The sequence below is a fragment of the Fundulus heteroclitus genome, unplaced genomic scaffold (assembly GCF_011125445.2).
Source record: "Fundulus heteroclitus isolate FHET01 unplaced genomic scaffold, MU-UCD_Fhet_4.1 scaffold_54, whole genome shotgun sequence".
In the NCBI taxonomy this organism is placed as follows: Eukaryota; Metazoa; Chordata; class Actinopteri; order Cyprinodontiformes; family Fundulidae; genus Fundulus; species Fundulus heteroclitus.
Window position 1 is genome coordinate 1161234 of NW_023396967.1, and position 27013 is coordinate 1188246.

The following is a 27013-nucleotide window of genomic DNA, read 5'->3' on the forward strand; positions in this document are numbered from 1 at the left end:
TAAAAAAAAAAAAGGGTTGGCTGGTTGGGCATTAAGTGGTGGAAAAGGGTTTAGCTCAACAGGAACTACCACTATCCATTGACATGTTAAAAATAATTACACTCTATATGCAAAAAAGCTTGTAAAATCTCTATGATACATCTGAGTTTTTTAAATGTACCACTTGTGTTACATTTCTCCCATGTGCTGATGATACAGTGCACCCAGACACAGGCATGAGACTGGCAGACAGCTGCAGCTGATCCAGAACGCTGCTGCCCGCGTCCTCACTAAGACTAAGAAAGTAGAGCACATCACTCCAGTTCTAAAGTCCTTACACTGGCTCCCTGTATCTCAGAGAATAGACTTTAAAATACTTCTGTTAGTCTATAAATCCCTGAATGGCTTAGACATTACAGACTTGTTATCAGTGTATCAACCCTCCAGACCACTAAGGTCTTCTGGCTCCAGCCTGCTCAGCATACCTAGAACCAGAACCAAACAAGGAGAAGCAGCATTTAGTTCCTATGCTCCGCTTATCTGGAACAAACTTCCAGAAAACTGTAAAAGTGCGGAAAGCCTGAGTTCTTTTAAATCAAGATTAAAAACACAATTGTTTAAAATTGCCTTTGACTGTTCTAGTTAAACAGTTTTACTGTTTTTAAAGTTCTTTTTTGTTACTACATTCTATCCCTACTTGCTTTTATTCTATTTTCTATCTACATTTTATTATTTTGCTATATCTTAATCATGTAAAGCACTTTGTATTGTCTTGTACTGAATTGTGCTATATAAATAAATTTGCCTTGCCTTGCCTTCTTTTGAGAGTTGTAATGGTTAAATTAAAGCAGTCACAAAATAACTAGAAGGCTTGAAGTGGAGCAAGGTGCAAAACCTGTTCAGAGGTAAAGATGGCAACAGGATACACAGAGGGAAAACACATAATCAAAGCAAAAAGACAAAGCATGGTGAGTCGGGTTAACCAGCACCTAATATGGGGCCCTTGAGACTGAGAACCAAGGGGGATAAAAGGGACATGGGGACAGGGAATGACCACAACAGAAGCTAGTTCATATAAAAATGTACTTTAATATGTATATATATATATATATATATATATATATATATATATCCTGGGATAGAGAAACAACCACTGAACAAAGCACTATCAAACACTGGAGTCTGCTAAAATACAACATGAATCCAAAGCAAACGTGACAAAAAAAGAATAAAGGTTCTTCAAGTCATGGCAGTTCCTAAATCATCATGGATTTTTCTACTTTAAAATAGTGAAACTCTTGTGTTTGACCCATCTCATGTTATGTAGCACTGGGCTGTGGTAAAGTCCAAGGCTAGTCGTTTATCTATTTATGCTTTGCTCCCAGAGATGTCTTCATTTTTTAAAAGGTCTTAAGGTCTTTGTAGGTCTAATGCAGCTCATTCTGCTCTCACTTTAATTCCTACAAATGACTATTTTCAGATGATATTTTGCTTTAAGCCCCCTCACTCATCCCATGAATCATCTAGACATAAAAGGCGCCTAGACATCAAAGTATAAACCAGTTACTATACACGACAGAACACATAACAACATACTGTAAATGCAATAAACTTTATTATTAGCAGCCAGAGACATCATGTGACAGACGTGGCATTAATGTATTTATCAGTGGCATTAATGAATAAATTAATAGACATTATTTGAAGGCCAGACACTTCTTTGATGTTACACAGGTACAGTTTCGGCAGAAATTAAAAATATGTCAAGATGTCAAGTACAAAGACTATTATAAAAAAGGAGCGGCAATAGCAGCTCTTTTTCAACCCTGTAAAGAAAGTATGACTCCTTGGAAGCAAAGTATTTAATGCTTTTGTGCTGTCCTGCAAGGAAGCAACAAAACCACAAAATGGAAGGGAAACTGCAAACACAAACCACACCTGTCTCCAGATTCCTGCTGCATGTGTCACAGATCATGTAAAAAACAAAAACATAAAGGAGTTAGCAAAGCAGGGAGTGTGGGTTCTCGTCAGTCTGGATGACAAGGCCTATACAGTTACCGGGTACCTGGTAACTCAAGTATGCAGGCACACACACACACACACACACACACACACACACACACACACACACACACACACACACACACACACACACACACACACACACACACACACACACACACACACACACACACACACAGACTGAAACACATTGACCCTGCAGTGATAAGGACACCCAAACTAAAGAGACACGCTGAACACAAGTGTTCACCAAGAACAGTATGTGCATCTGTGTCTGATGTTGGCGCTCTCGAGCTCGCGCAGCACTTGTTGTTTCTTGCATACGGTGGCTTTTTATATGATTATTCATTTTAAAAGATGCAAAAAATTAAACGTACATGTCATCTATCCTATTTGTAGTAACTATCCTGCCCTAAATGGGATAATTGACACAATTTTTGCCAACAACCGGAGTCTAAATAAACTGAATAAAAACACAGAAATTGTAGTGTAGTGATCATTGTTTTCCTTTGTCTGCCTCATTTCCCCCTGTTCCTTAACCTGTCCCGGGCTTTAATCCAAGCTCTCTAGCTTTAAAAGAATCCCACAGTTTCCTACTACTGGTTGGGGGACAGGGTCAAAGGTCACAACAGTGTCGCCCTCTTTTCTGTCTTTCTCTCTCTCTTCATGTGGCCTTGATCGAGGATGCGACATGCAGCTCTTGTTCAACCAGTCCAGAAACAGCAAACGAAAACTGAAACCGATCAAACTTGACATGTAAACGACTTTAATTTATTTGCAGGGAAAGACTAAACTGCTTTAAAAGATTTTTTTTTTTTTGAAGAATCAGACAGAAAAAGAATTGTGACATTCTCTATTTTCAGGGAGAGTATTCGAATTCTTCACTGTTTACCTTCATCCTACATGTAGCGAAGGTTTTATTTTTAGTGCCTATCTTGTCTCGGGCCTCCCTCGTTCTGGCTCATGATAAGACAGCAGCCCCCAGAGATAAGAGGTGTTACCATCGCACGACTGGCACTCATTTTAAGACATAAACAGTGCTTTGCAAAAATACTGGTATACCTAAAACCTCTTCCCAATTCGGCTAATTTTGAGCACAAAATATTTTTTTTTACATGGATTTTATGTATAGGACCAGCAACAAATGAGTCCATATTTGGAACGTGGAGAAAAAATTATACAAGGATTCTTTTTTAGTAAAAACATAATGTGGTCTGCGTTTGTAGTCAACGACAATGCTTTCTAGAACCGCCTTCTTTATCTAGAAACTGAAGTTTTTGCCCATTCTTATTTTCTAAAACAGCTCAGATTCAGTCATTCTCAATGTCTGTGGACAAGCCATTCATTCGCATAAACAGGTTTTGGTTTACATGTGATGAAATCATTTCGTTGTAGCTCTGGCTACAATGGGTTGTCCTGCTGAAAGGCAACCAGTTTCAAGTCTTTAGCAACATCTCGTGGATTGTCCTAAATTTACCCCGGCCAATCTCCCCATTACCTCTGACCTGCTAACCCTTCAGATTAGTGACAAAAAGCTACCCTATAGCATGACATCGCCACTTTGTTACACTGCAGGAGTGCACTGCAAAAACGGATCTAAAAATAAGTAAAATGTTCTTAACGTTAGTGTTTTTATCCTTGAATAATAATATATCAATATTATTATGATTATTAAATAATATTATCTGCCAATGGAATGAGTATTTTGATCCCTAAAATAAGATATTAAGACATCCAGCACTTGAAATAAGATAATAGAGATGAATTGTTCCTATTTTAAGTGCAAAAATCTTATTTCATTGGTAAATCATCTTATTTACCTGCTCAAATCAAGGACAAATACACTCATTTTAAAGAATATTTTACTTATTTTTTGTTTAGTTTTTTGCAGTGTGCTTCATTCAGGGTGATATGCTGTGTTAGATTTCTTGCCACACAGTATATTTTATATTGGCAAAAAGTTCTGTTTACATTAGATAAAGGCAGACGACTGTCCACTGTGGCTGCTTGGCAATCTGCTGGCTTTCTTTAGACAGGAAACTTTAGACCAATCTGTCTGTGTGATTTGATTGACTTTGTAAAGTGCCCTGAGATGACATGTGTCTTGAATCGGCGCTATACAAATACAATTTAATTGAACTGAATAAACCCCCTACTTCAGCGGGGTGCTCAGATGATTCAATAAGTTTTATGGGAAGATACACGGTAGCAATTTTTGGTCTGACTACCTATCTGCAGAGGCACAAAAAAAAAAACAAACAATTTCAAAATAGGAAAATTCAAGCCCCACCTTTAGAAACATACCAAACTTCAACTCCAACCTTTTCCTTTGATGCGTCCCACTGTTTGTAATGTCTGAGGGCCTGTGTGGCCTTAGATAACTAATTCCTCTTGCTTGTCTCATATTGCATGCAGCCTGTCTGTACTTGCAACCATCCACAGTCCCTAGATAACCTCTCATCACACAGCTCCATGTTGGTGTTCCTTACTTCGCACGCACAGCTTGATTGCAACCCTTTAATCCTAACTCACATGAAGGGGGAGCAGAACTGACGGATCTTCTTATATGTCTGGGAGGTCCCTTGGTCTAGAACGAGAGCTCTCCTGCAGAACCTGCGTCCAAGTGGATCTGTCCCTACAAGGCCAGAGCAAGCAGGGTCTGGAGACAGTGTCCTTGGCAAAGAGTGGTATACTCACCGATGATAAACATGAGTGAGAACAGTCTGTGCTCACCGGAGGGGGGCGACGCTCCCCCCTTGGAGAGGGATTACGAAACGTAACCAGGAGAGCTATTTTAAATTCTCCAAAGGATTATACCGTCACGGATGACAAGAAATACGTTTCAGCTATTGATTTAAGAAATATAGATGGTGGCCTTTTGTGGCTGCGCGTCACCGCTGCCAGTTCATTATTTGCTTTTCCACTCAGCGTGGGAACGGCGAGCTTCCTTGGTCAGACAGATGTGTCCACCGGCTGAACGCAAGGCTAAAAATAGCACAAAGCATCAGCTAGGTTAACAGCACCAAGACTAGAGTATACAAACTTTTAGGCCTACTGATTTTGTCTTTTCATCACAAGGGTTGACCGATGTCTTATAATCTCAACCAAAAAAACACTTCCGCAAACATTTAATAAAATGCTTGCATATTACTGTAAAAGCAGTTGGAACACAGTGGCGAAACCTTGTGAAAATGTGGACAATGAAATGACATAATGCGGACTGAAAAATAAGCTTTCGTACATTGAGTTCTTTCCAGCAGCCATCGCTCTCCGTGTGATAGTGTTAAAAAGTACTTCCTGGTTCGTTGACGTCCAGTAGGGGATGTAGCTCAGTGGTAGAGCGCATGCTTTGCATGTATGAGGCCCCGGGTTCAATCCCCGGCATCTCCACTCTTTTCTCCATTTTTGTTGTCTTGCAAATGGCAGCGACAGATATTATTTTTAATGATATAAGAGCAGCCTCGATAAAAATGTTTTAAAAAAATCTTGGGTGAACTACATTTCTAACTTGATAGAGGTAATAGTATGTATTTCTAAATCTTCCAGTTCAGTAGTTTATGAACTTCGTTTGACCTTAAGTATGAAGCGCTTTACAATAAAACAACTAAAATTGTTCACATTTATTTCAAAACATTTGTACAACTGCTTTTCAAACTGAAATTTCCGCTCCAGTCAAGACAAGACCTTTTTTTTTTTGTCACAGATGCTACAGATGCAGTGTTTTTAATGAACATTTTACAATCTTTGGTCTCTGTCTTTATTCACGTCATGTCAACGCAATTGTCTTTGACCATCCTTTAATCTTTTTATCAGGACAACGGTTTTTCTTTTTTGACACTTGGTGGACACAAATCCGACCTAAAATCAAATTGCTTTGACACACCTGTCACAATGCAGCCAAATTATGTGTTTTGTATTTTAGATCAGTATTTTTAATATTAGGATAACATAATTAATAGCTGTTTTATTGGTGGAAAACAAACTTAATTGGTGCTTTGCTGCCATCTTGTGGCGAGTTGGAATATTTCACAGCGACAGTATTCATTAGTAACAGCAGGTGGCGCTAGGCGGCGATAGGTTCTGAAATTTGTGGTTTAATGGCGATTTAAATACAGTTGACAGGGTGAAGATTTAAGGATGGGAAAGTAAAAAAACCCTGAATATTTTACTATGTTTAACTTTGAAATATACAGGATATTTTTTAATCATTATCTATCTTATTTGTCATTCTTCCGTTGTGTAACTTTTTTGTGTTCTGTTATTAACACAATGGCAATAATCTAGGAATATTTCTAGTTGTGATTTATTTTTTGAATAAATAAAAGGAAATGGACTATGATCATAAAGTACTGCGCCCCTGAAGTATACAGAGCTAATACATTAAAGCAATTATTATTATTATTATTATTATTATTAATAAACTAAAAATTATGATTAGTAGTAGTAGTAGTAATAGTAGTAGTAGTGCTAGTACTATATCAAAGCCATAATGTACACTAAAGAAAATTGAAAGGATAATTAGATTAAGCATTCCAGAAATGTAGGTTTATTTATACTGCATCACTTAAAAAGTGTGTTTAATGTGCTATAAAGCCTTTAAAGGCATGGAAGACAATTACTATGAATAATTTTGAAAAGCTGAGTAATAACTGCTGTAGTTTATGAAATGTTTTTTAAAAAAGATCAGCAATATTTGTAAAAAAAAAAATTATATTTTCCCCTTAGAAATATATCTATCTATCTATCTATCTATCTATCTATCTATCTATCTATCTATCTATCTATCTATCTATCTATCTATCTATCTATCTATCTATCTATCTATCTATCTATCTATCTATCTATCTATCTATCTATCTATCTATCTATCTATCTATCTATCTATCTATCTATCTATCTATCTATCTATCTATCTATATATAGATATAGATAGATATAGATATGTATATATATTAAGTTACTGGATAATGCATTTTAAAGATATGCCTGACTGTTGTTCTGAAAATGCTCAAATATGAAGACACAAGCTGACATAAGATTCAGACCATCTTCCTGGGATCTAAGAATTTCTAGATGAAGTTGTAGGAAAATAAATCTTGAGCGTGCTCTGACAAACATTATTTCCATCCCTTTCTCTCTGGGCTTTGAGCTAACATTGAATTTCACCACCACACAAAAATAGACAATGTTTCCATCTGTGTGTGATGTGTGGATGTTCTCTTGTTCACTCTCTCGGCTTGTCAAGTGTTTGTTTGTTCTTGGCTGACATGCAACAATGCAACTGTAGTGTGGGCAAATTTATTAATGACTTTCATTATCATCAGTTGCCGATAGATGAGCAAAACCTCATTTGGTCTGTAAAATAATACACTCTGTAAACAAACAGCGTACACGAGCACAAAGAAATTGCCCTTTAAGCTGTTGAAATATGAATAAAAGATTATGACATATTTTAGCGTATAATGAGAATATATTTTTCTGAATAAACGTCAAGTGGACAGACTTAAATTTAAGAACTCAGATATCACAAAATAAGAAGAATACATATTGTATTCCTAATATCTGCAGAACCAGAACCAAACAGCAGCTGTTAGTTCTTATATTCAACTTACCTGGAACAAACTAGAATACTGTAAAAGAGCTGAAACCTTGAGTTCCTTTTAATCAAGGCTAAAAACCCTTTTTGTTAGTTTCCTTTGAATGTTAATGTTGAATTTTGATGTCCAACTTGTCTTTTATCTTAACCTGCTGCTACTATTTCACTGCAATGTACTTTCCTCTGTAATGTTTTCTTTTCATATATTCTGTTCATGTGCAGCGCTTTAAAATGTCCTGTTACTGAAATGTGTTATACAGATAGCACAATTGCATGACCAGTTATAGCATACTCATTGATAAATTCAAATAACTTCAACGTCACTTTGTAAGATGTGGTGCACGCATCACACGGGTTTAAGAGACCCTAACACATCCGGTATGGGTTTTTATTTTTATGTAAATGAACACGTGGATATTTAATATCAATGTCAACAATAATAACTTAACAAAAACCTCAAAGAAATATCTTTTAATGTTTTTCATGTAATTAAAGAAAATTCAATTGACGGGGAGAAATAAATTGTGACACCTTCACATTTACTCCTACTTAAAATGTCTAAAATTACATAGAGGCGCACCATGTCAGGTGCACATCCAAATTCATTCGAGGAGGTTTACCTTTTTTAAACCCCGCATATTTAGTTTGACAGAGCCCTTTGAGACCTTGAGAAAAACAACAATAAAAGATTGGAGCAGCAGTTCGTCTCTAGGGAACCGGGTCAGCAAGTGGAGGACATTATGCCAACATACCCATATATGGTAGTCCAAGTAAGTTCACCCTAAAAGTAGACTCTAAAATGTCATCCAGCTCTTGCAGCTCTTGCAGCTCTTGCAGCTCTATCTACTGTCAATATGAAAGTACATGCCTCTACATTCAGAAAGAGACTGCTGCAAAACCCTAACTTTTCTGTTAGGTGCACATGCAGGAAACCATGAAGGCCGAACTGACCACAAAAACAGAAAACAGGCTTCTGAAATAATGTTCTTTGGACAGATGAGTCTAAAACTGAACTATCTGGACACCAGGACAGAGGACATATTAGCCATAAACCAAATACAACCTTCCAAGGAAAATAACCTTGTTTCCACTTTGAAGCATGGAGCTGGAAGTATCATGGTGTGGAGATGTTTCGTTGGTGAGGGACCTGGCGAGCTCACCGTAATAAAATCCACCATGAATTCTGGCATTTGTTTAAGAACGTGCTTGAGTAAATTAGAGATCATCTGTAAAGAAAAAACGTAACCCAAAATATACGAGAAACGGGAAGTCCTTGATGGAATTGAATGCCCCAGCTTCGATGTTGTGGGTTGACTTGAAACGAGATGTACATGCAAGAAGTGATCTTTTTACATGGCTGTATGCTTTAAAGGTACATCCTTTTTATATCAAACTGATAAACTGATTAATAGATAGACATGTGTTGGAAAACAGTGTTTAGAGCCTAACCGATATCCTTCAGGTTAAAGTCAATGTGACACAAGTTGCTAAAGATAGATTCTCCTGCTGATTAAAAAAACAACACAAAACTTTGTAAAAAAACCCAAAAATGAGACCAGCTTTATTTTTACTCTCTATTTGTTTTTTTTAATAGGCACTCTAGATAAAAAAATAAGGAGGCAACCTGACAAGATTACTTGCTTTCATTTTACTGAAAAGTCGATGAGAAGTGCCTTGAAGAGCATACGTGTTTCAAGACTCCATTTTGAGAGGGGAAGTTACAGAACCGCTTCAGCTTCATCCTTTTTTTCTGACATTTTTTCTTGTAAACCTTGTATCATGTCATAATACATCTGTGAAACAAGCTCTGTATTCAGAACCTCAACTAGTTGACCATCAACAAGTCAGTCCTGCCAGGAAAGCAGTGTAGAAGATGCCATCATTGATAGCTCTCCTGAGCAGGTAAATTATTCTGTGCATCCCAACACGTATGTGGAAACTGTAAAATATTTCATGTACAAATTTAAAAAAATCCTATGCTAGTCAGTCCTATACTGCAGTAAAAAAAAAAAACTCTCTTGTGTTTTAGAAAACGGAAAACTGACAACATCCTGATGAAGTGGATCATCAGCAGCTAGGCGTACTCGAAACAATACTTAAAATGCTGGAGGATGAGCAATCTTCTACAAACTAGATGTTCATTTGTAGGTGAAAGCCCATGTATCTGCAGTCCCACTCATCTTATATGTACTAACAAATAACCACCTGTGTACACTTTGGGCACTTTGATGTTTGCAATTATACATGTAAAGTGTATTTTAACCTATCTCTATATTCAAAAATCCCTATATAACATAGAGGTATTAAAACTAGTTATATATAACTAGTGTTATAAATGTTTATAAATAGCTCACATTGCTATTCTGTTCACTTATAGCTGTGTACAAATGTGATGCTCTGAAAACAAATTCTAAATACAGTTTAGAAAACCAACGTTTATGCAGCAGTTTGCATTTTTGTGAAATGTAACGAGCGTCTAATATCAAAGACAAAAGGAGGCGAAAGACGAACATCGGCTCTGCACGTGGATCCTTTATTACCTTTAGAATACTCCTTTAATGCAGTTCACACTGTTTGCCCTCTGCTAATACACGACCTGGTGGCTGAATGTCGCTGAGAGCAATGTTATCATCATTAACGTACTGGTCAATATTTGCTTCACAAATATTTCACAACACGCAACAGGTCATGACCATCTTCTTTGTGAGGTCTAAGCGGCAAGCATTTCTTTTTAGGAGACGTCTCCATCTACTCTTCAGCCTCCTAAAAGCAGCTTCCACGACTGACCTAGCATTGCTTATGCTGGCATTGTATCGGTGTTGCTGCGGGGTGAGTTGGCCATTATCTGAAAAGGGTTTTGTAAGCCAGGTTTTCAAAGGGTACACAGGGTCTCCAATCAAATAGTGCCGTACATTACGGACATTGAAATTGACGGTGTTTTGCCTAAATAGCCTTAGTCCTTCGCTCAACAAATCCCACAGCTTAAGAGTGATATAGGACACGTGCATCATGCTCCCAAGGAAGCCAACACACACATCCCAAAACTGGCCCTTTTCTTTTCATCAACAACAGCCTGTAATTTGATGGAGTACAAACCCTTTTTGTTTAAGTAGTCACAACGGTATGCTGCAGGTGCAATAATAGGAATGTGACTGCCGTCTATTGCGGCAACACATTATGGCGCCCATCCATTTGTTTAAAAAAAAAACGTTGCCAGCTCCAACAGCTTTCCGCCGTCTGGAGTCCTCATGAATTCAGGAAGCAGTGATTTTATGACAGTATTACAGAAGTCCTAAAGGCAATGGCAAACCGTTGTAATACCAATGGCAAAAAGACGACTCACTGCCCCATATTCAGTGTTCGTTGCCAGTTTCCACAGTGCAACAGCCACCCGGTTATCCACAGGATCATTTGTTCCTACATTTCTAAGCACATACAGATGCATGCACAAATTCATTCAGAACGCTGACGTCTGCAAGTCACCAATTAAGTGGATAATGAATATGTGGTATTCTGCTATTCAATTAAGGCATATACAAACATGAGATGTGACTGAGTATGTAGTATGTGAACAGTTGCAGTGGATTCACTGTATTCTGTTTCCCCAGATGTATCTGCATATGTGGAAAATATTGATCAAGTCAGCCTTTGTTCAAACTTCGCTGTTTGCTCCAAACAGGGGAGACGAACATTTTTGCAGAAGTGGCGATCTTGGTCCATCTTGACTTCTGCTGAGATCCTCTAGACATCCATTGCTAATAGAGTTAGCATTCTCAGGATGGCTGATGAAAGGGTTGATCCCCTTGATCCAGATTAGTTTTTATTTGTTGGTCAGAGTCTGCTTCCAAAATATGATCCTTCTCTGATTCCATCCATGGATATGTGGGCAGTAAAAAAATTATGAATTTTTGCATTACACAGTCATTTCAATCGGTGCTTTAAATGGACAAAAAATAAGTGTATACTAATGTTATACAAATATGGGACAGAAACATGAGTAATATTTTTTAAATAGATCTATCTATCAATCTACAGTTCAATAGTTTTATTGTAGGAAATGACAAAGAACAAAGGCAGTTCTAAATCAAATCCACAAGAGCCAAATTTAAAGTATCATGAAGCCAATTTTAACCTCAAGCCTCATGGTGTTAACAAGGACATAAAATATAACATAAAATACCTAAAAATACAAACAAATTACCCTTAAAAACAATGAATTTTTAGTTTTAGGCTTAAGATTTCGATAAGATTATTGCAGTTACAGATTCATTCTGTAACATTTATCTCTTCTCAATATTAGGTATGTCCTCAAGAAACCCATGTCATTTTAGCAATATTTTCTTACCATTAACATGAAAATATGTTACTATCTTCAAAAACTCAATATATTGACCAGCCGTACACAGGGTATCTGCTTACACATTTAAATATTTAATCATAATTAATATCAAATTGTACATTAGGTACTGAGCTGTACACAGAAAGTGTGAAATTTAAAAAGTCATCAGGCCTGAAGTTGTGGAGTCGACTGGAGGAGAACTAAAAGAAGTTGTCTCCATTTCCATCACATACAGGAATATATATGGATAGGAGCAGAGGCTGAAAGATAAAGCAAAAAGAAACAGAAAACATGAGCCATATTGTGAAAACATTTCACTCCATTGGGAATTTATAAGTGCCAGTTTTAGTATAACTGAAATATAACACCAGGTTTTATAGTATAATGTAAAGTGTTAAATATTAATAATTATTCAGAAAACAGAAGTTGTCATCCAATAATAATGGTGATAAACTACTTTAGAATTAAAACATCAGCTTAGATCTCTGTTGGTTCAGTGCTTCCAGCCCTCTCATCAGCACCACCCTGCATCAGCAGCATCCTTCGACCTACATCTGGCCTCTGCTCATCTTATCAGACATATTGTTGACTTCTCTTTCTGCGGCTAATTAATCACCAACAGGCATCTGTGCAGCATCAGGATCCCTGTTAGATGCGCTAATGCTAGCTTGCAGAGCCTGACCTCCACTTATTTTTAATTTTCATTTTTTGTTTACGGAAAGTCTGCTGAGAGCTGCTTCCAGGTTGGGTCATCTTGAGCCCTTTTTGGAGCTAGGCTTCATCTTTTCCAAAACACCTAAAACCACCTGAATGTAAGTGTTGTGCGCCAAAACAAGGGTTTCTTTTGAGGCAATAGTTTTTAATCAACACATACAGTTCTATTACTGTTGTGTGATAGTTTTTTTAATTTTTTTTTTTTAATTTAACTTCATATAGTTAATTGTATATTGGAATTTGGTGTTTTGTGATGAAAATATCACAACAATCATGTTAAATATTATTAACTTAGATGAAAAAGAAAATAATAATCTAATATTTTATTGGGGGTGCTATAGCGCCCCCTGGCCCCGCAACTGCATAACTACTAAATGACACACAGGCCTCATTGGATTCAGGGCTGCAAACAGTTTGAATGACCAGACCAGTGAGCTACATGGACTGCGTGGATTGTATATTTATTTATTTATTTATTTATGTACTTATTTATTTACAACTAACTAACTAAATAAATAAAGGCCAGGTCATCAGGAGCCCTATGGCCAGTCCGCCCTCTTTTATTTGTCAATATCAATTTAGAAATTTCAGTTTGATGCAGCTTTTCCAAGCTGTTAAAAAATAAATTTACAGTGTAGCAATTTTACAGCACAGCAGGCATACCTACCAACACTATAAATGCACAGTTCCCACACTACTTATGGGTTTAAGTTTAGGGAGAGTTGGCCAACAAATTTCTACTCAACATAACGTTGAAATTTTTTTCAGCTTTAATTTGAGCGATATTTTAAAATATTTTTAAATCTAATTTTATTTATTTATATTATGTTTGCTCATTCTGCATTAGAACAGCCTGGTTTTGTTGACAAAATACATAGCAGTGGTGCCTGTGTGTGTGTGCGCATGCCCAGTAATATGTATCAACACTGCATCCTGGACATACTTGCATGGAGTTGTCTCCTTCTTTGACGGAGTCGCGGTCTCTGTCTCTGCTTCCACATCATCTGGAGAGCTTGGTAGCTATTTTGCAGCACAGAAAGGAACATCTGTAAACAGAAAAGTATGGCACACAGGGCATCCACCTCACTACTACACTCTTCTGGAGTCATTCTGCGTTATGTTCTTTTCCGCTGATGGAATTCAAGCCATTTAGCTGCATATTGCCACTTTTTTTTGTTACTTTCCGTGTTGTGGAAACCGTGGACTCTACCCCTGTCCCAGAGCGGACCTAGGCTCGCAAGTGCCATGCTCCACTAGACCACTTCTTCTCCCCTATACACGTGTATAAATAAATAAATAAATAAATAAATAAAGCTTCACCAGTTTATGCTATTTGTCTTTTTAAATGTCACGGAAGTATAAAATGCTGATTGTAGGAAGCAATGTGAAACAACCAGCTGTGATTCTTCTTTTCATTTTATATTTTAGTGAACAATATTTGATGTTGGCGTTAGGAAAATGTACACTTTTATCTACAGATAATGAAATCATATTACAGTAAAAGTTGCCATTTTTATCTAAAGCAAAAAAGACAGAAAAGTTTTACTATCACAGCAGACTCTGACTTGCAATGTATAAAAATAGCCTAAACTTTACCTTACAACAAATATATCTTATTGATTATAAAATTCAAACCAAAATAACACTGAATATTGTTGGATATTATGAAATTACAGAGACTGGACTGCAAAGGTGGTTACCATGGAAATTACAGATAAACGAACTCTGGAGGCCAGAGTCTGACATACTTGGATTGGACAGAATGGCTGTTAATGGGAAAATGCGTCAGAAAAGACACGTTTGTATTACAGCATGATCTTCTCCACTAATGTGATGAACAGAATGCTGTTCATACTGTACATGCCCCTGAATGGTTGGACACATGCTTCTTATTTAAGGTCTGCGTGTGAGAACAAATGGGGTTCTCAGGTACCGTTTGCATTGTGTTATCATGAGAACCCAGTACTGAAACTGTAAACATTCCTCTGCATTTTAGATTAAATAAAGTAAAATATAGTTACGGTTTGAAGAGTCTTTTTTTTACTACAGAAGTATGCAATAGAAATACCACATTACCAGATAAAAGAACCAGGGGAGACTGTGAACAGGTCAATAGTTTAACAATATTTCGCTTTTGAACATGATATAACCAAACACCTTAATTTCAGGTTGCCATTATAATATCAAATTGTATATTTTTTGCCTTGGGAAAACATTTGCACTCTTAATTACTTCACAAATAAAGTGCATTGAACTATTAAAAGTTATGTTTAACTCACATACTAGTGTGAGCATTTTTCCCAGACAAACAAGGGGTAGGAAAGGATGTTTTCAAACATTTTATGAGGAAACTATCAGTTGTTTCCTTAAAAAAAAGTCTACACAAAATGTTTGAAAATAGATTAAATCCATGTCAAAAAGTAAATAACTGTTAATGACCCCTTTTGGTATTTAATTCTGTTCTAAAGTATTGCATCATTCAAAGGGATGCAGTCTGGATCCCTTCTGCACATACAAATGGTTTTTAAATAATACTCACCTGTACACTGTGATCGCACACTTCCTCTTTCTCCTGCATTGTTTACATTTCAGGTGTTTTACTGTTAAATCACTGCTGCACTTTATCCTGTAATTTACTTTATCCTGTAATCTACTGCAATTTACTGTAATTTTCAAGGCAAACTGAATTTCGTTCTGTACGCACTCTGTGCATACAAAATGACAAATAAAGTTGTCTAAGTCTAAGTCTAAGTGGAGAAGGTAAAATGCAGATAATATCATACACTGAAAAAGGCATCAATAAATGCTGATAAATTATACTTGTTTCAAATGGAATCCAGTTAGTGTCTAATTTCTTTCATCCTTATTCATTCAGGTAAATCTCATGGAGAAACGAGGTCTCATTTTCAAGGGTGACCTGTTTTACATAGATATGCAAAACAAAAAAACATAATGGCTGATTATAATCAATTTATATTTTGATTTTGATTATGTTGTAAGTTCGTCATCATAATATCCTCAAACCACCAGAACAGCGGTTTGCATCTGGCAGAAAGTGTCAAAGCGCTAGATGGACAATGTGACCAAAAACCACGGAGCCAGTGTAGGAGGTACTGTCCACATGGACTGCCATGCATTCCTGTGGGATAATCTTATCTTCCTCCTGGTGGACCTCTGAACTGCAGGGCAACACACACACACACACACACACACACACACACACACACACACACACACACACACACACACACACACACACACACACACACATACATCCTGGCCTCAATTCAATGCACAAACAAGCAAACAAAGATGTAGCGGTGAGACTGTGTGGAACAGTTGGAATACATCAGGTATAATCTTTTCAGGGCATGACACAGGCCATTCATCACAAACTCATCCTACGGCTTTCAGACTAAACTAGAAGTACAATGAGAAGTGTACCAAAGACACATTCAAAAGACCTGACTCCTCAGTCTCCACTGTGCTTCTGAAGACCTGCATTACCAACTATGTTAATGTCCTCAAGTGGCCGTTACCTGTCCTCTGAGCTGACTGAATGATTTCAATGCATCCGATTGATCTGCGATTGTAGGTTGGGTTTTAACATGTAAAGCTGCAATTGATGCAATCATTCAATGACAATGGGTGGTTTGGAAGGGCCCTCTCACCCATTGACTGCAGGAGATAGGCACCAGCCCCCCCACCACGACCCTGCACGGAAAAGCGGGTATAGAAAATGGATGGATGAATGGATGTCTGGAAGGGCGTCGCTTCAATTCAAATTCATGATGAGAGTTTAACACTCAGAGTTGAACAGATCAAAAGTTGTTCAAGAATGAGGGTGAATTTGGTTGTTGAAAGCCAGTCCTTGAGATGTTATTTTATGACGTTGACTGAATTATTTTAGGTCACTTAAAGTTTGTCATATCAGCTGCATGGAGAACTGTTTATTTTTGTGTGTGTGTTTGAGTTTGAGTCACAACTTTAAAACACCAACTTCAGCACCTTGCAAAAGTATGCACAGCAACTGTTTGTAATGTCATAACGCAATACTTCAGTGTTTTTATCTTGATTGTGTGTGACAGAGCAACACCAAATAGTGCATAATTGTGAAGACGAAGTAAAAGCAGAATAGCCTCTAATTAGTGCAGCAGGTGGAGCTGATCAGGTGCACAGTGGTGGCAGGTGGATGACTAAGCTGATTGGAAGGAGACGGGTGGCTGGTGACTGAGAGTGGACACTAATAAGTCCAGAAAAGTCCACACAAAAACAAACAAAACCCCAAATCATGACAATAGAGTACTAACTCCAGGGACCCGTTCTTCGTACGTCGCTAACTCAGTTAGCTGAATTTGATTGTTGACGATTTGGCATGATCTTGGATCATTTGGTTCTTCGAAAGACATCCTGCACTTGTTGTCATAGCAACATGTGTGCAAACTTAAGCCTGCTCGAGAGCAGGCTTATTTCATGTAAACAGGATTAGATCGCAGCTTTATAAGCGGAGGAGATAGAGAAGTCTGCCGTAGCAATGTCCATTTTTACGACAGCAACCTGTTGCGGAAGGTGCAAGAATAATTTCAGAGCTTTTCGAATTAATCGAGTATTGCGCAATAGAGAGGATCCTTTAGCGCAGCGCGACAGTCATAATACAGACAGTGTAATTGTAGAGAGATTTTCTTGGTGGCTGTTATAAACAGACAAACACATCATTTAACAGTGGCTTTTAAAGAGGAAAAAGTGGTGTTAGAGCCATAAATAGAAAATATTTAAGTTATTTGTGTGATGGTTTGCTTTTTATTTTTATCATATTCAGTAAGAAGATTTGTTCAGGCTATTTTATTGTGAAGTTTAGTTTACTTTGAAAGGCTTGCTTCCTGTCAAGCCGTATTTTGTATTAGAAAAAACTATGGATGGATTATCTAGACAAGCAATACAGCAATACAGTTTTACCGTGTAATCTGTGGATGACTTGGAAAAGGAAGAACTTCATTTTTTAGAGATAAAGATTTTAGAGATTAAAATTCCCAGTTTGCACGCGTCCTTTACTTCCAGTGTCTAAGGAATGACACCGATATTGGATCTGTTGCCATAACAAGTATAATAATTAAAGGCTAGCATTTTGTAGAATATTTTTGTATTTCACTTTTACTTGTACCCATGTTCTAGTGGGTCCCGTGGAGGCTCTGATATAAAAGAACAAAGTAAATATGAAATTATTAAAATGCAAAAATACATACTGTAGAAAGTGATAGAAACATCTACTATGGACAATATTTACGCATTAATTTGTCTGCTGCTTTTTGCCAGCCCTCTCTCCTGGCTTTAGCAGACTTTGAGGTGTTCCCTGTTGTTTTAATTAATGACTCAAATTCGGCATAACCTTCCATTAAAAGCTCGCTTCTGCTTAGGAGAAAAACTGTGGGCGTTCTTTAGCCATGCTGAACAGCCAATAGCAGCGCTGCTGATCATTGTTACTACTATCGATACATTTCCCCTTTTAAACAAATGCACGAATGAGCAGTTATCTCAGATAACTCAATCCAGCCATACTAATCATAAACAACAGGTGTGTTCGAAGAACCCAATTAGCTGGATCATGATTAGCCGGATGAAATTATCTTGGATGTCTCATTTGATGTTTTAAGCAACGTATACGAAGAACGGGCCCCAGGGGTGTTATATAGTCCTATTTATTGCTTGCTTCACAATACAAAACCATACATCAACAAAGTTGTAGGGATGTTTTGTAAATGCAATGGTGCAAACACTCAGACAATCCCCTTTAATTCCAGGTGGGTGTGAAAACTTTTGCAAGCTTCTGTACCAATGAATTTTGCTGTTGAAAGAGGCCAGTCTCCTACTAAATATGAAGCATCAGAGGAGGCCAATTTTTCTAGATCTGTCAAAACCAACTTTCATACATCCTGCATAAAAATAAAGACAGCAGAGAACTGTGCCTCTTTACCGATCATTCTGACCTTTTTTTCTAAAAAGTGAACCTTGTGAGACACATTGTGCATTGTCGTCTGCAACATTCCCACTGCAGCAGTGATTTTTGGAGGCATTCAAGAGATGAACTGTGCAGACACAGCTTCTGTGTCCGGTTCATGCCCCGGGCCACAGATGAGTGGGACATCTATTCCCTGCAGAAAACCTTTCATGGCACAGGGTCACTCTAACCTGCTGTAACACAAATTGTCTGCAGTCTGCCCTCCGGACAAGCTGCCCCCTCCACAGAGCACATGCGTATAATCAGCTGCTTTCACTCTTACGGGGAGGACTAGAGGAAAAAGAGAAGCACGCAAAGTGATATGCGTTGCACTCCACGAAGAGTTGCAACGTGAAAGAAATCCGCAGCAGCAGTATTACTTTCACGTTGGGCTTGGCTGTTTGCTTTTTTGTTTTTACTGCAGCCCTACCCCCCCCCTCCTGACCCGCCGGCGTCTTCGTGGCGTCAGCATCAACAAGCGCCCTAACGACGTGTGAACTTTTGGGCACGCTGTGACAATAGCGCCCTTTTGGACAGGTGCACTAATCCCCCCCCCACACCACCACCACCACCACTCAGCATCTGACTCTCTTTTCAATGCTAAATAGCACCAGTTAAAGGCTGAGACATTCCTGTCTGATGGCTGCCACTTGATGCGCAGATTCAAACGCTTTGCGCACAAACAGCTCCAAGTGATCCGGGCTGCAAATCCACGCGCATGTGGAAGACAAGGGGGTTAAGCAAAAAAAAAAAAACAGCCAATGGTTTAAAACTAAATGAAAAGTTTAAAACGAATTAATTCAGAACATCTTTAAGCCTCGCTCAACATTTTAACAGGGCAGACTCAATTTCCTCCCGGCATTTCACACTCCCCGAAGGCAGGCGCTTAATAGCTCCATCTTTTACATCATCATCTTGTTCCCGTCGGCTCGCTTAATTTTTGACCTCGCCTCACGCAGCGAGGAAGCAGGAGAACAGTGCCGCTCCTTTTCAGACGGAACGATCTCCTGCTGAGAGCGGAGACGAGAACCGATCGGGATGAACTGAGCTTTTATGTATCCAAGAGTGCCAAAAAGAACAGGCCGTTTGTCTCCCTTTTTATGAATAAAATGTATCCTTCACAGTCTATATATTTTCAACCACCAGAACCTTAAACGACGGATGCTGTTTCTCATCTTTATAGTAAAGAGTTTTTCACAGAAATGCAAGAGAAATGCGCGGATTTATAGTAGGAGCCGGTAGAGGACGCTCCACTCGGGTTTTTGACGCCGCTAAACTTATTTTTAGGTTGGATATTTGACAGATTTTCACTCTGGGTTTAGCGGTGTCATTTTTGACCGTTTCACCCAGTGCTGGCACCGGGACAATAATTATAGATCGGTTTACTTCAGCTGTAGACAACTCACAGAGTACCAGGTGGCGACTCACATAGGGATGGTCCACAAATTATTGAACTACTAATACAAGAATCTGGGAGAAAAATCTACTTTTCTCAGTGCTAGAAGTGCGTCATCTCAAATTCACGATGAAATGTTTTGTTGTAGAAATAGGGGATTATAATGTTTCGGGTAGTTAACTTTGTATCCTATTAAGTTCTATATTTTTTATGTATAATTCGTGATTTATTTCCATAGGTTTTATGTTATCTGAACTGGTGATCCATTTTTTTTTTTTTTTTAGTGAGATCCTGTTATTTTAAGCATTTTTTTTTTACTTCAGGGGACTCCCGATTTATTTAGTACTGTTTTACTTTATTGGACTAAAAAGCCAAGACATTTTTGTTTTGATTTTGATTTTAATCTTAATGCCTTTTCATCCTCCAGATTCTGAATAAATACTTTTATTGAAAAGGAAACATTCAATACAGTCAAGCTCATGTTGCCATAGCAGTCTTTGACATCATTTTATATGGTAATAATTTAACACGTCACACACGTCAGCATATAATTACAAACGGCGCTTCTGAGTATTAAAATAGTGAGTTTATCACTGAGTCTGTAGAATAGGTGATTTGTTGACGCTCCCTAGGAGAACCACCGTACTGCGGCGAGTCTTCGTGTCATGTAAGTGTAAGAAAGTTTAACCTCATATCTCTATCTTAGAAAAACAGAGAATCCTAATCTGACCCTTGATTTAAAACTTTTTTGCATCGACTAAAACTCAAACATTGATATTGCAGAGGGAGTCTATACTGCTCTGTGAACTATAGAGCCCTGGCTTCTTGCGCAGTCGTTAGTTCAGCGCAGATTTTGGCACTTCGGGCACCTGTGATGAGGGGATGGCGGCTCCCCGGCGTGCAGGGGTGTGTCTTTGGGCGGCGACGTGCCCACCCACTCCGCTGCGTTCTCCCCCTCTATATGAGGAGGCAAACTTTAACGGAGAGATACATGCAACTTCGCAGGTTGTGGATCTGTCTCCCCGTCTGTCCGTCTGGAAACAGCAGTTGACCGAGGCGCACTGGGACCGGTCAGCATTTGGTCGTGGAGATTTGTCACGTTTTTTTTTTTTGGCTGAGGAAGAACTCGAGCTTAACATGCCTCGATCTTTTCTGGTCAAGAAGTATTTCTCCAACAAGAAGCCTTATTACAGAGAAAGCCAGCTGGAAAGCCAAACTGGTAAGTTTTTGTTTAGTTTTTACTTAAAAAAAAATGAAATCTTGATAATCATATCAAATGGCGTTTTAGGTGATTCATCTAAATACCTGCAGACACAGGATAGAGTCTTTAAAGGTACATGTAGCCTGCAGGTTTCTGAAAAGACTGATCTATTCACCTGGAAAATGCGTTGATGAGAAAGCTTGATGCCCAGACTGCAACCTGAGAGCAAGAATGATAACAAGCTTAGATCATCTGTTTAGCCCACCGTGCTTAACTTCCTCTTTTGTTTTCAGCCTTTGTCCCTGAAAGCTTTCCGCTGGCCGAACTTCCAACACAGAACAACGCCTCCGCGCTCACCTGCCACCCCAGCAGCCCCTTCTTCACTAGCCCGGATGCCCTGCCTGCTGCGCTCTCCCCCGTCACCCCAGGCTGCCTGCCTCCCTCCCCTCTGGGCCCTCTGAACCTCAGCAGCTCTCCCTCCAGCAGCAGCGGAGATGAAGAGGAGGACGGAGGTCGTACCTCCGATCCCCCCAGCCCGGAGGTCATCCAGAGCATCTTCCACTGTCTGCACTGCAGTAAGACCTACGGCAGCCTCTCGGCACTCTCGCATCATCAGGTGTCCAGCCACCAGCTCCCTCCGAATGCTCCGTCGTCCCAGGCTACTTCCATACCCTCAGAGGTCTCCCAGCGTCCGGCCTTCCACTGCAAACACTGCTCCAAGGAGTACACCAGCCTGGGGGCTCTAAAGATGCACATCCGCTCGCACACGCTTCCCTGCGTGTGTCCAACATGCGGCAAGGCCTTCTCCAGACCCTGGCTGCTCAGAGGGCACATCCGCACGCACACAGGTAAAGATTTCGAGTGGTTCGATTGATTCACACTGTTCTGGTTTTTGCTGATGCAACTGGCTGCACCTTGTGCTCATTGATGATTATTGACGCAGGAGCAAATAACATTACTTAGCGGGACGAAATCTAATCTCAAAGCCCGGCAGTCGGTCCGCATACGTAACGACGGCATTAACTCAGCTGGGGGTGTGTGCTTTGTTGCATTGCATTTTTTTTCCTGTGGATCAGTGAAAAACAATGACTTTGATAAGCGCAAAGTGTTTATTTTTTCCTCCCCGGTGCTGACAGTGTTCTTTCTTCCCTTTTTTTTTTTTTTTTTTAAAGGAGAGCGCCCCTTCGCTTGTCAACACTGTAACCGGGCCTTCGCTGACCGCTCTAACCTGCGCGCCCACCTGCAGACCCACTCCGAGGTGAAGAAGTACCACTGCGGCTCCTGCTCCCGGACCTTCAGCCGCATGTCCCTGCTGCACAAACACAACTCCTCTGGGTGTTGTACCTCTTTGTAGAGCAGGGTTTCCCCCCCCGACCGCCTCTAAAAAGACCCAGCTGGTGCTGCTCTTGGGTTCTAATAAGAGCCAACATCCACAGACAACGCAGGGGGTACTGATCCCGTACGTGTCCAAAGCAATTCCTCTTTCTGTAAGTGCCTTAACTTCATGACTGTCAAAGATTGGGGGGTCGCATCATTGTTTGCTGCATGTTTTTTTTTGTACGATGGCAGCTGAAGGGATAGTTAATTCCCAGGAAACTTCACTGGTGCCGGCCGGTCCGGGACCGTGGCCACGTCGTCGCAGCTGCTTTGGGGTGTGTTTTGTGCGTACGCGAGGATGTCATTCCTCACCAAGCTATACATGCATGATGTGTGGGTGTTGAGACAGCTGTCCGCATGGTGCACCGTGGAGGCAGGGCGCTGAGAGACGCGCTAGCTGCAACCTCAACGACAGGTGACATGGAAAACCCCACTTGCCACCTCCTCGTCAGACGACCATACCAAGATACAAAAGCTCACTTGAGCCTGACCAAAAACTGTTTTAAAAACTTCTTTTATTTTATTTTTTATCTGGAGCTTTTGTGAAGCATTTGGTTGAAGATGCCTTTCACTTGATGCCTCTATGGAAGGTTGTGCATTTTTATTTCTGTCGTTTTGTAAATAAAGTGGTTTCTATAAAAAAAAAAATTGCTTGTTTTTTGTCTTTTTAAATGTAATAGTGTTTCAGAAGGCTGTGTGTTGACACAAGAGTTCATTGAGACGTGTATGACAGTTTGTGAATGGGGATAATAGAGCCGCACACTGCTGTATGGGTTGGTGTGTGCTGAAGGGAGCGGGGAGAGGTTTATATAATGTTGAGTGATGGGTAAGAACACCTGCACACACCTGCCCGCCTGTTGGGAAACACTGGGGGATGCACACGGTGCGAGCAGGGTCGGTGGGGGGGTGTTTGGGAAGCAGACAGTGCAGAAAGATGCTGACTTAGGGGAAATGAGGCCAAAGGAGGGAAGTTTTGGATGGGAAAATAAGCAAGGGTGGGGAACCTATTCACCCATTTCCTGTCACAGTAGGGACATCTAAAAGAAAGCAGGAAATTGGGCAGGGGGCAATAAATTTGCCCGAGCAGCTCAACTTGTAATAAGTCCATCTGAGGCGACGCATTCCGGGTCCAAACATGTGGCAGCAATCTAAAGGCCCAGAAACGCACACTTGACGCCAGCATGTCTTGGTGAGGTAACACAATTTAGTCCCAATTGCTCTCTGTGTTGAGAGGTGCATGCGCGCACGTGCACGCGGGCGTTTGAGGAGGCCGTCGAACCTTGAGATCAGATTGCATGACTTGGCTTGCTCAATGTAAACAGCACCCTAAAGGCGTCGCGAATGCACGCTACTCATGAATACAGAAGCTTTGATCGGGGGGATTTTTCATTTGTCTGCTGCCTTATTTCTTTTTTTTTTTCCAGCTTAAGAGAACGTGAGAGGTGAGCGTCACTTCAGCACCTGCACACCCACGCAGTCATGAATCAGAGGAGGCCTGAGCTCTGCTTGAAGGGCCAACCGGGTTGGACACGCAGCGCAGAGAAAATGCACAGGGTTTTAAAAGGGGTGTCCAATTTCTCCTTGGGATATCTTCATTCTGCCGCCAAAAAACAGTACACTCGGTTACCTAAATGCTTTAAACATCTTGCTACGGGGACTTCTTTTGGTTTGAGTGTAGGAGGCAGTCTGTGACTCTTTAGCTGTGAGGCAATGAGATCACTGGAGCTGTCATCTTTCCTTTTAAATGTTCATAGGTATCATATTGACCCCCTTAAAGTATTTTGATGTTCACAGCCTCACGCGTGCGTCCCCTGACTAATTTGACATTCCTGAACCATTAGCGACAGACACATAATACGACTGTCTTGCAGACTGATGGCTTCTCTCTTGTCTTCTCAGATTTTCTATAACATGAAATATGCAGCTCCATCTGCTTGGATTAAGCTGCAAACTGTCCTAAGTCTCAAGGAGCTGGTGTTTGAACAGTTTTTTAAATACTTGGTGAAAGTCCATCTCATTGTAAGTGCACTTACAATGCACTAGTACTTCTTTTTCTTAAATGCATTGACGTTTGAGTCTAAAATGGTTTCTTTGCAGCCTTCTTGGCCATAGCCCTTTGTATGAGAGATGTAAAATCTCTAATTGGTGTTTCCTGCTTAAAAATAGGAAATTAAATGGGGAAACAATGTTTTTTGACAATAATGAAAGGACACCCCATGAGCTTGTCTCAGGGGAGGAAAATCCACAAGTTCAGCCCATTGAGGATTTAAAGGGGAGATGTTTTCAGTTTTTCCCTTTTACATTGAAATCTATATAAAGTGGAACAGCAACGCTTTGGTCTGAATTCCTCTTTAATTTATACCCACATTTCCCCCTATTCCTGTTCTGAGGTACGTCTGAGAGCAATTCGGTGCAGTTTTTTTATATCTAACTGAGGCACTTCACACCCCGTTCCCTTCCTGGTCGCAGAGCGTTCCACAACTCCGCCGTTTGGCCATTTTTGTAACATGCTGGGGGATGGTGTAAGTACTGCAGAGTCCAGTATTTTGACTGCGCAGCAAATACTTCAGTGTAATGGTTAAAAAAAAAAAACGTAAAAAAAAAAACTGAACAGCTTGTAAAATATGACCCAAAAAGAACAAAGATATCTACGCACCTCCAGGAGAGACTATATTCACTTCTTCTGCATTCCTAGAGACTCCCAAGTACACAACAAAATGTATTTAAGGACATAAAAGGTGGATTTTACCTGCCTACTTTGATGCTGGATCAATTCTGGATTTAACAAAGCCAATCACGCCATTAGGATATTATCTTGAGATATCCTTTTTGTGGAGCAAAACCGCCCTGGCACATGAAGGCAGTCAGCTTCTTTATACGGTATGTCTGAAATGGGATTGCCAGGACACTTGAAAAAAGATGGATTCAGGCGGGGCTCAATGTAAATGCTGCATGGTACACTTGTCAGATTCCCTTAGTTAAAAATTCAATAAAAGAGAAATTGCTTTTACCTTCCTTCTCTTAATACAGCATTGTGTTCCTTTATTGGTTTGGTGAAAAAAAAAAATCAGCCATGAAACTGAAGAAGTATAAATATGTTTGCAAGACACTGTGTTCTGGATAGGAAATATTCTGTCAGTATTGCACAAACAGATCCCTTCCAAAAAAAGCTCTGATAGAAAGCATCTGTTTACAGCTTCAGCTGCTTATTTACAAGAGGTGAACAGAGTAGACTCTGTTGATTGTAACATTGAGGTGCTAGGGTTTACAAGCAGCCCATGCTGGATGGGGGAGAGCGTGTTGCTGAAATCAGAACGTCAGGCTTTTCAGAGCTGATTCACTGGAGGATCAGGTTCAAGCCAAGAGGGTTAAGTCAGTGGGCTAAAGTTTCCAACCCTCTTACAAGCTGCAGCGCTCTTACACAACTGCCCACAGCCTCAGTGCCAACATTCTCCACTGGAGCTGTCGCAGTGAAGTCTCCTCCAGCTTGGTCCTTTCACAATATGTTTTAAAAAAAACCCTCAAATTTAATTCAGCCTCATCTGCCTTCCAGTATAAAATGAAGCAGTATGCGGGAGAAGAAATGACATTAGATTAGGAAGAAAAGGGTGATCTAAGGACAATAGGAGGAGGCAAGCAACAGGAGAGAAGAGACTGGACATTGGAGAGGGAGGAGGTGGGAGGGTGGGTTGGTGGGTGTCTGCAGAAGAATGGGTGTATCTGTTTGCAGGCCATTAATCAAATCAGTGGGGAGTTGAATTTACTGAGGAATGCCACATGTTGCAATGCCGTCTTGATCAATGACATGTGCTGTGAGGGCAGTGAGATATGCCGACTGTAGACGCTGCTCCCACAGACAATCAACACGCAAAACACATCGACATCTGCCTCATCCAGGTGTCAAGAAAAAGGAGGAATTCTTCTTAATCTTCAGAAACACCAGGATTGTAATTCCACTCTGTGACACATACTCACAATGCACTCAGATCTCTCCACAAATGAGCCAGTTTTACCCAAGGACAGGATGCGGCCTCAGGGAGGGGGTACCCGCCATTTCCTGGCCACCTCAGCACCCTCGCTGTCCCCTTCGCCAAAATGAGTCTGTGTGCATTATGAGGCTTGTGCTTTCCTCCTAAACAGCGAGGCTCTGTGCCACCGGGTCAAAGGGTAGAGGATGAGCCGTTAAGAGACAGGAGGACAGACAAATGTGACACTTTTTCTGTGGCATAGATGCCCAACTTTGTGTCACACAAAGAACAGAGATCTTTGTGTGATGGTGAGGTGAAAGGAGAATGAATCATGATTCTCAAGATCTTCTAACAACTAAACATCAAATATGTTTGGTGCACTTTTGTCATTAACACCCCCCCCCAAAACTTGCACACACGCACACA

At 40.0% G+C, this 27013-nt stretch overlaps 1 protein-coding gene and 1 non-coding gene across 3 annotated transcripts; both read left to right on the plus strand.

Moving 5' to 3' along the window:
• The first annotated feature begins 5319 nt into the window (after positions 1 to 5319).
• On the plus strand, positions 5320 to 5391 carry trnaa-ugc. Its single transcript has one exon. It is a non-coding gene; the product is annotated as a tRNA-Ala (tRNA).
• Positions 5392 to 20991: 15600 nt separating this feature from the next.
• snai1b (snail family zinc finger 1b) lies at positions 20992 to 25209 on the plus strand. Of its 2 annotated transcripts, XR_004929742.1 has the most exons (4): positions 20992 to 21260; positions 21536 to 22090; positions 22415 to 22729; positions 24044 to 25209. XR_004929742.1 is itself a non-coding variant. In XM_012862354.3 (3 exons), exons 1-3 carry the CDS (start codon positions 21179 to 21181, stop codon positions 22594 to 22596), a joined length of 819 nt encoding a protein of 272 aa, XP_012717808.2. In that variant the 5' UTR covers positions 20992 to 21178; the 3' UTR covers positions 22597 to 23267. The 2 variants fall into 2 exon arrangements, 1 of the variants encoding a protein (XP_012717808.2); XM_012862354.3 differs by lacking the exon at positions 24044 to 25209 and having other exon boundaries at positions 22415 to 23267.
• The last annotated feature ends 1804 nt before the right edge of the window (positions 25210 to 27013 follow it).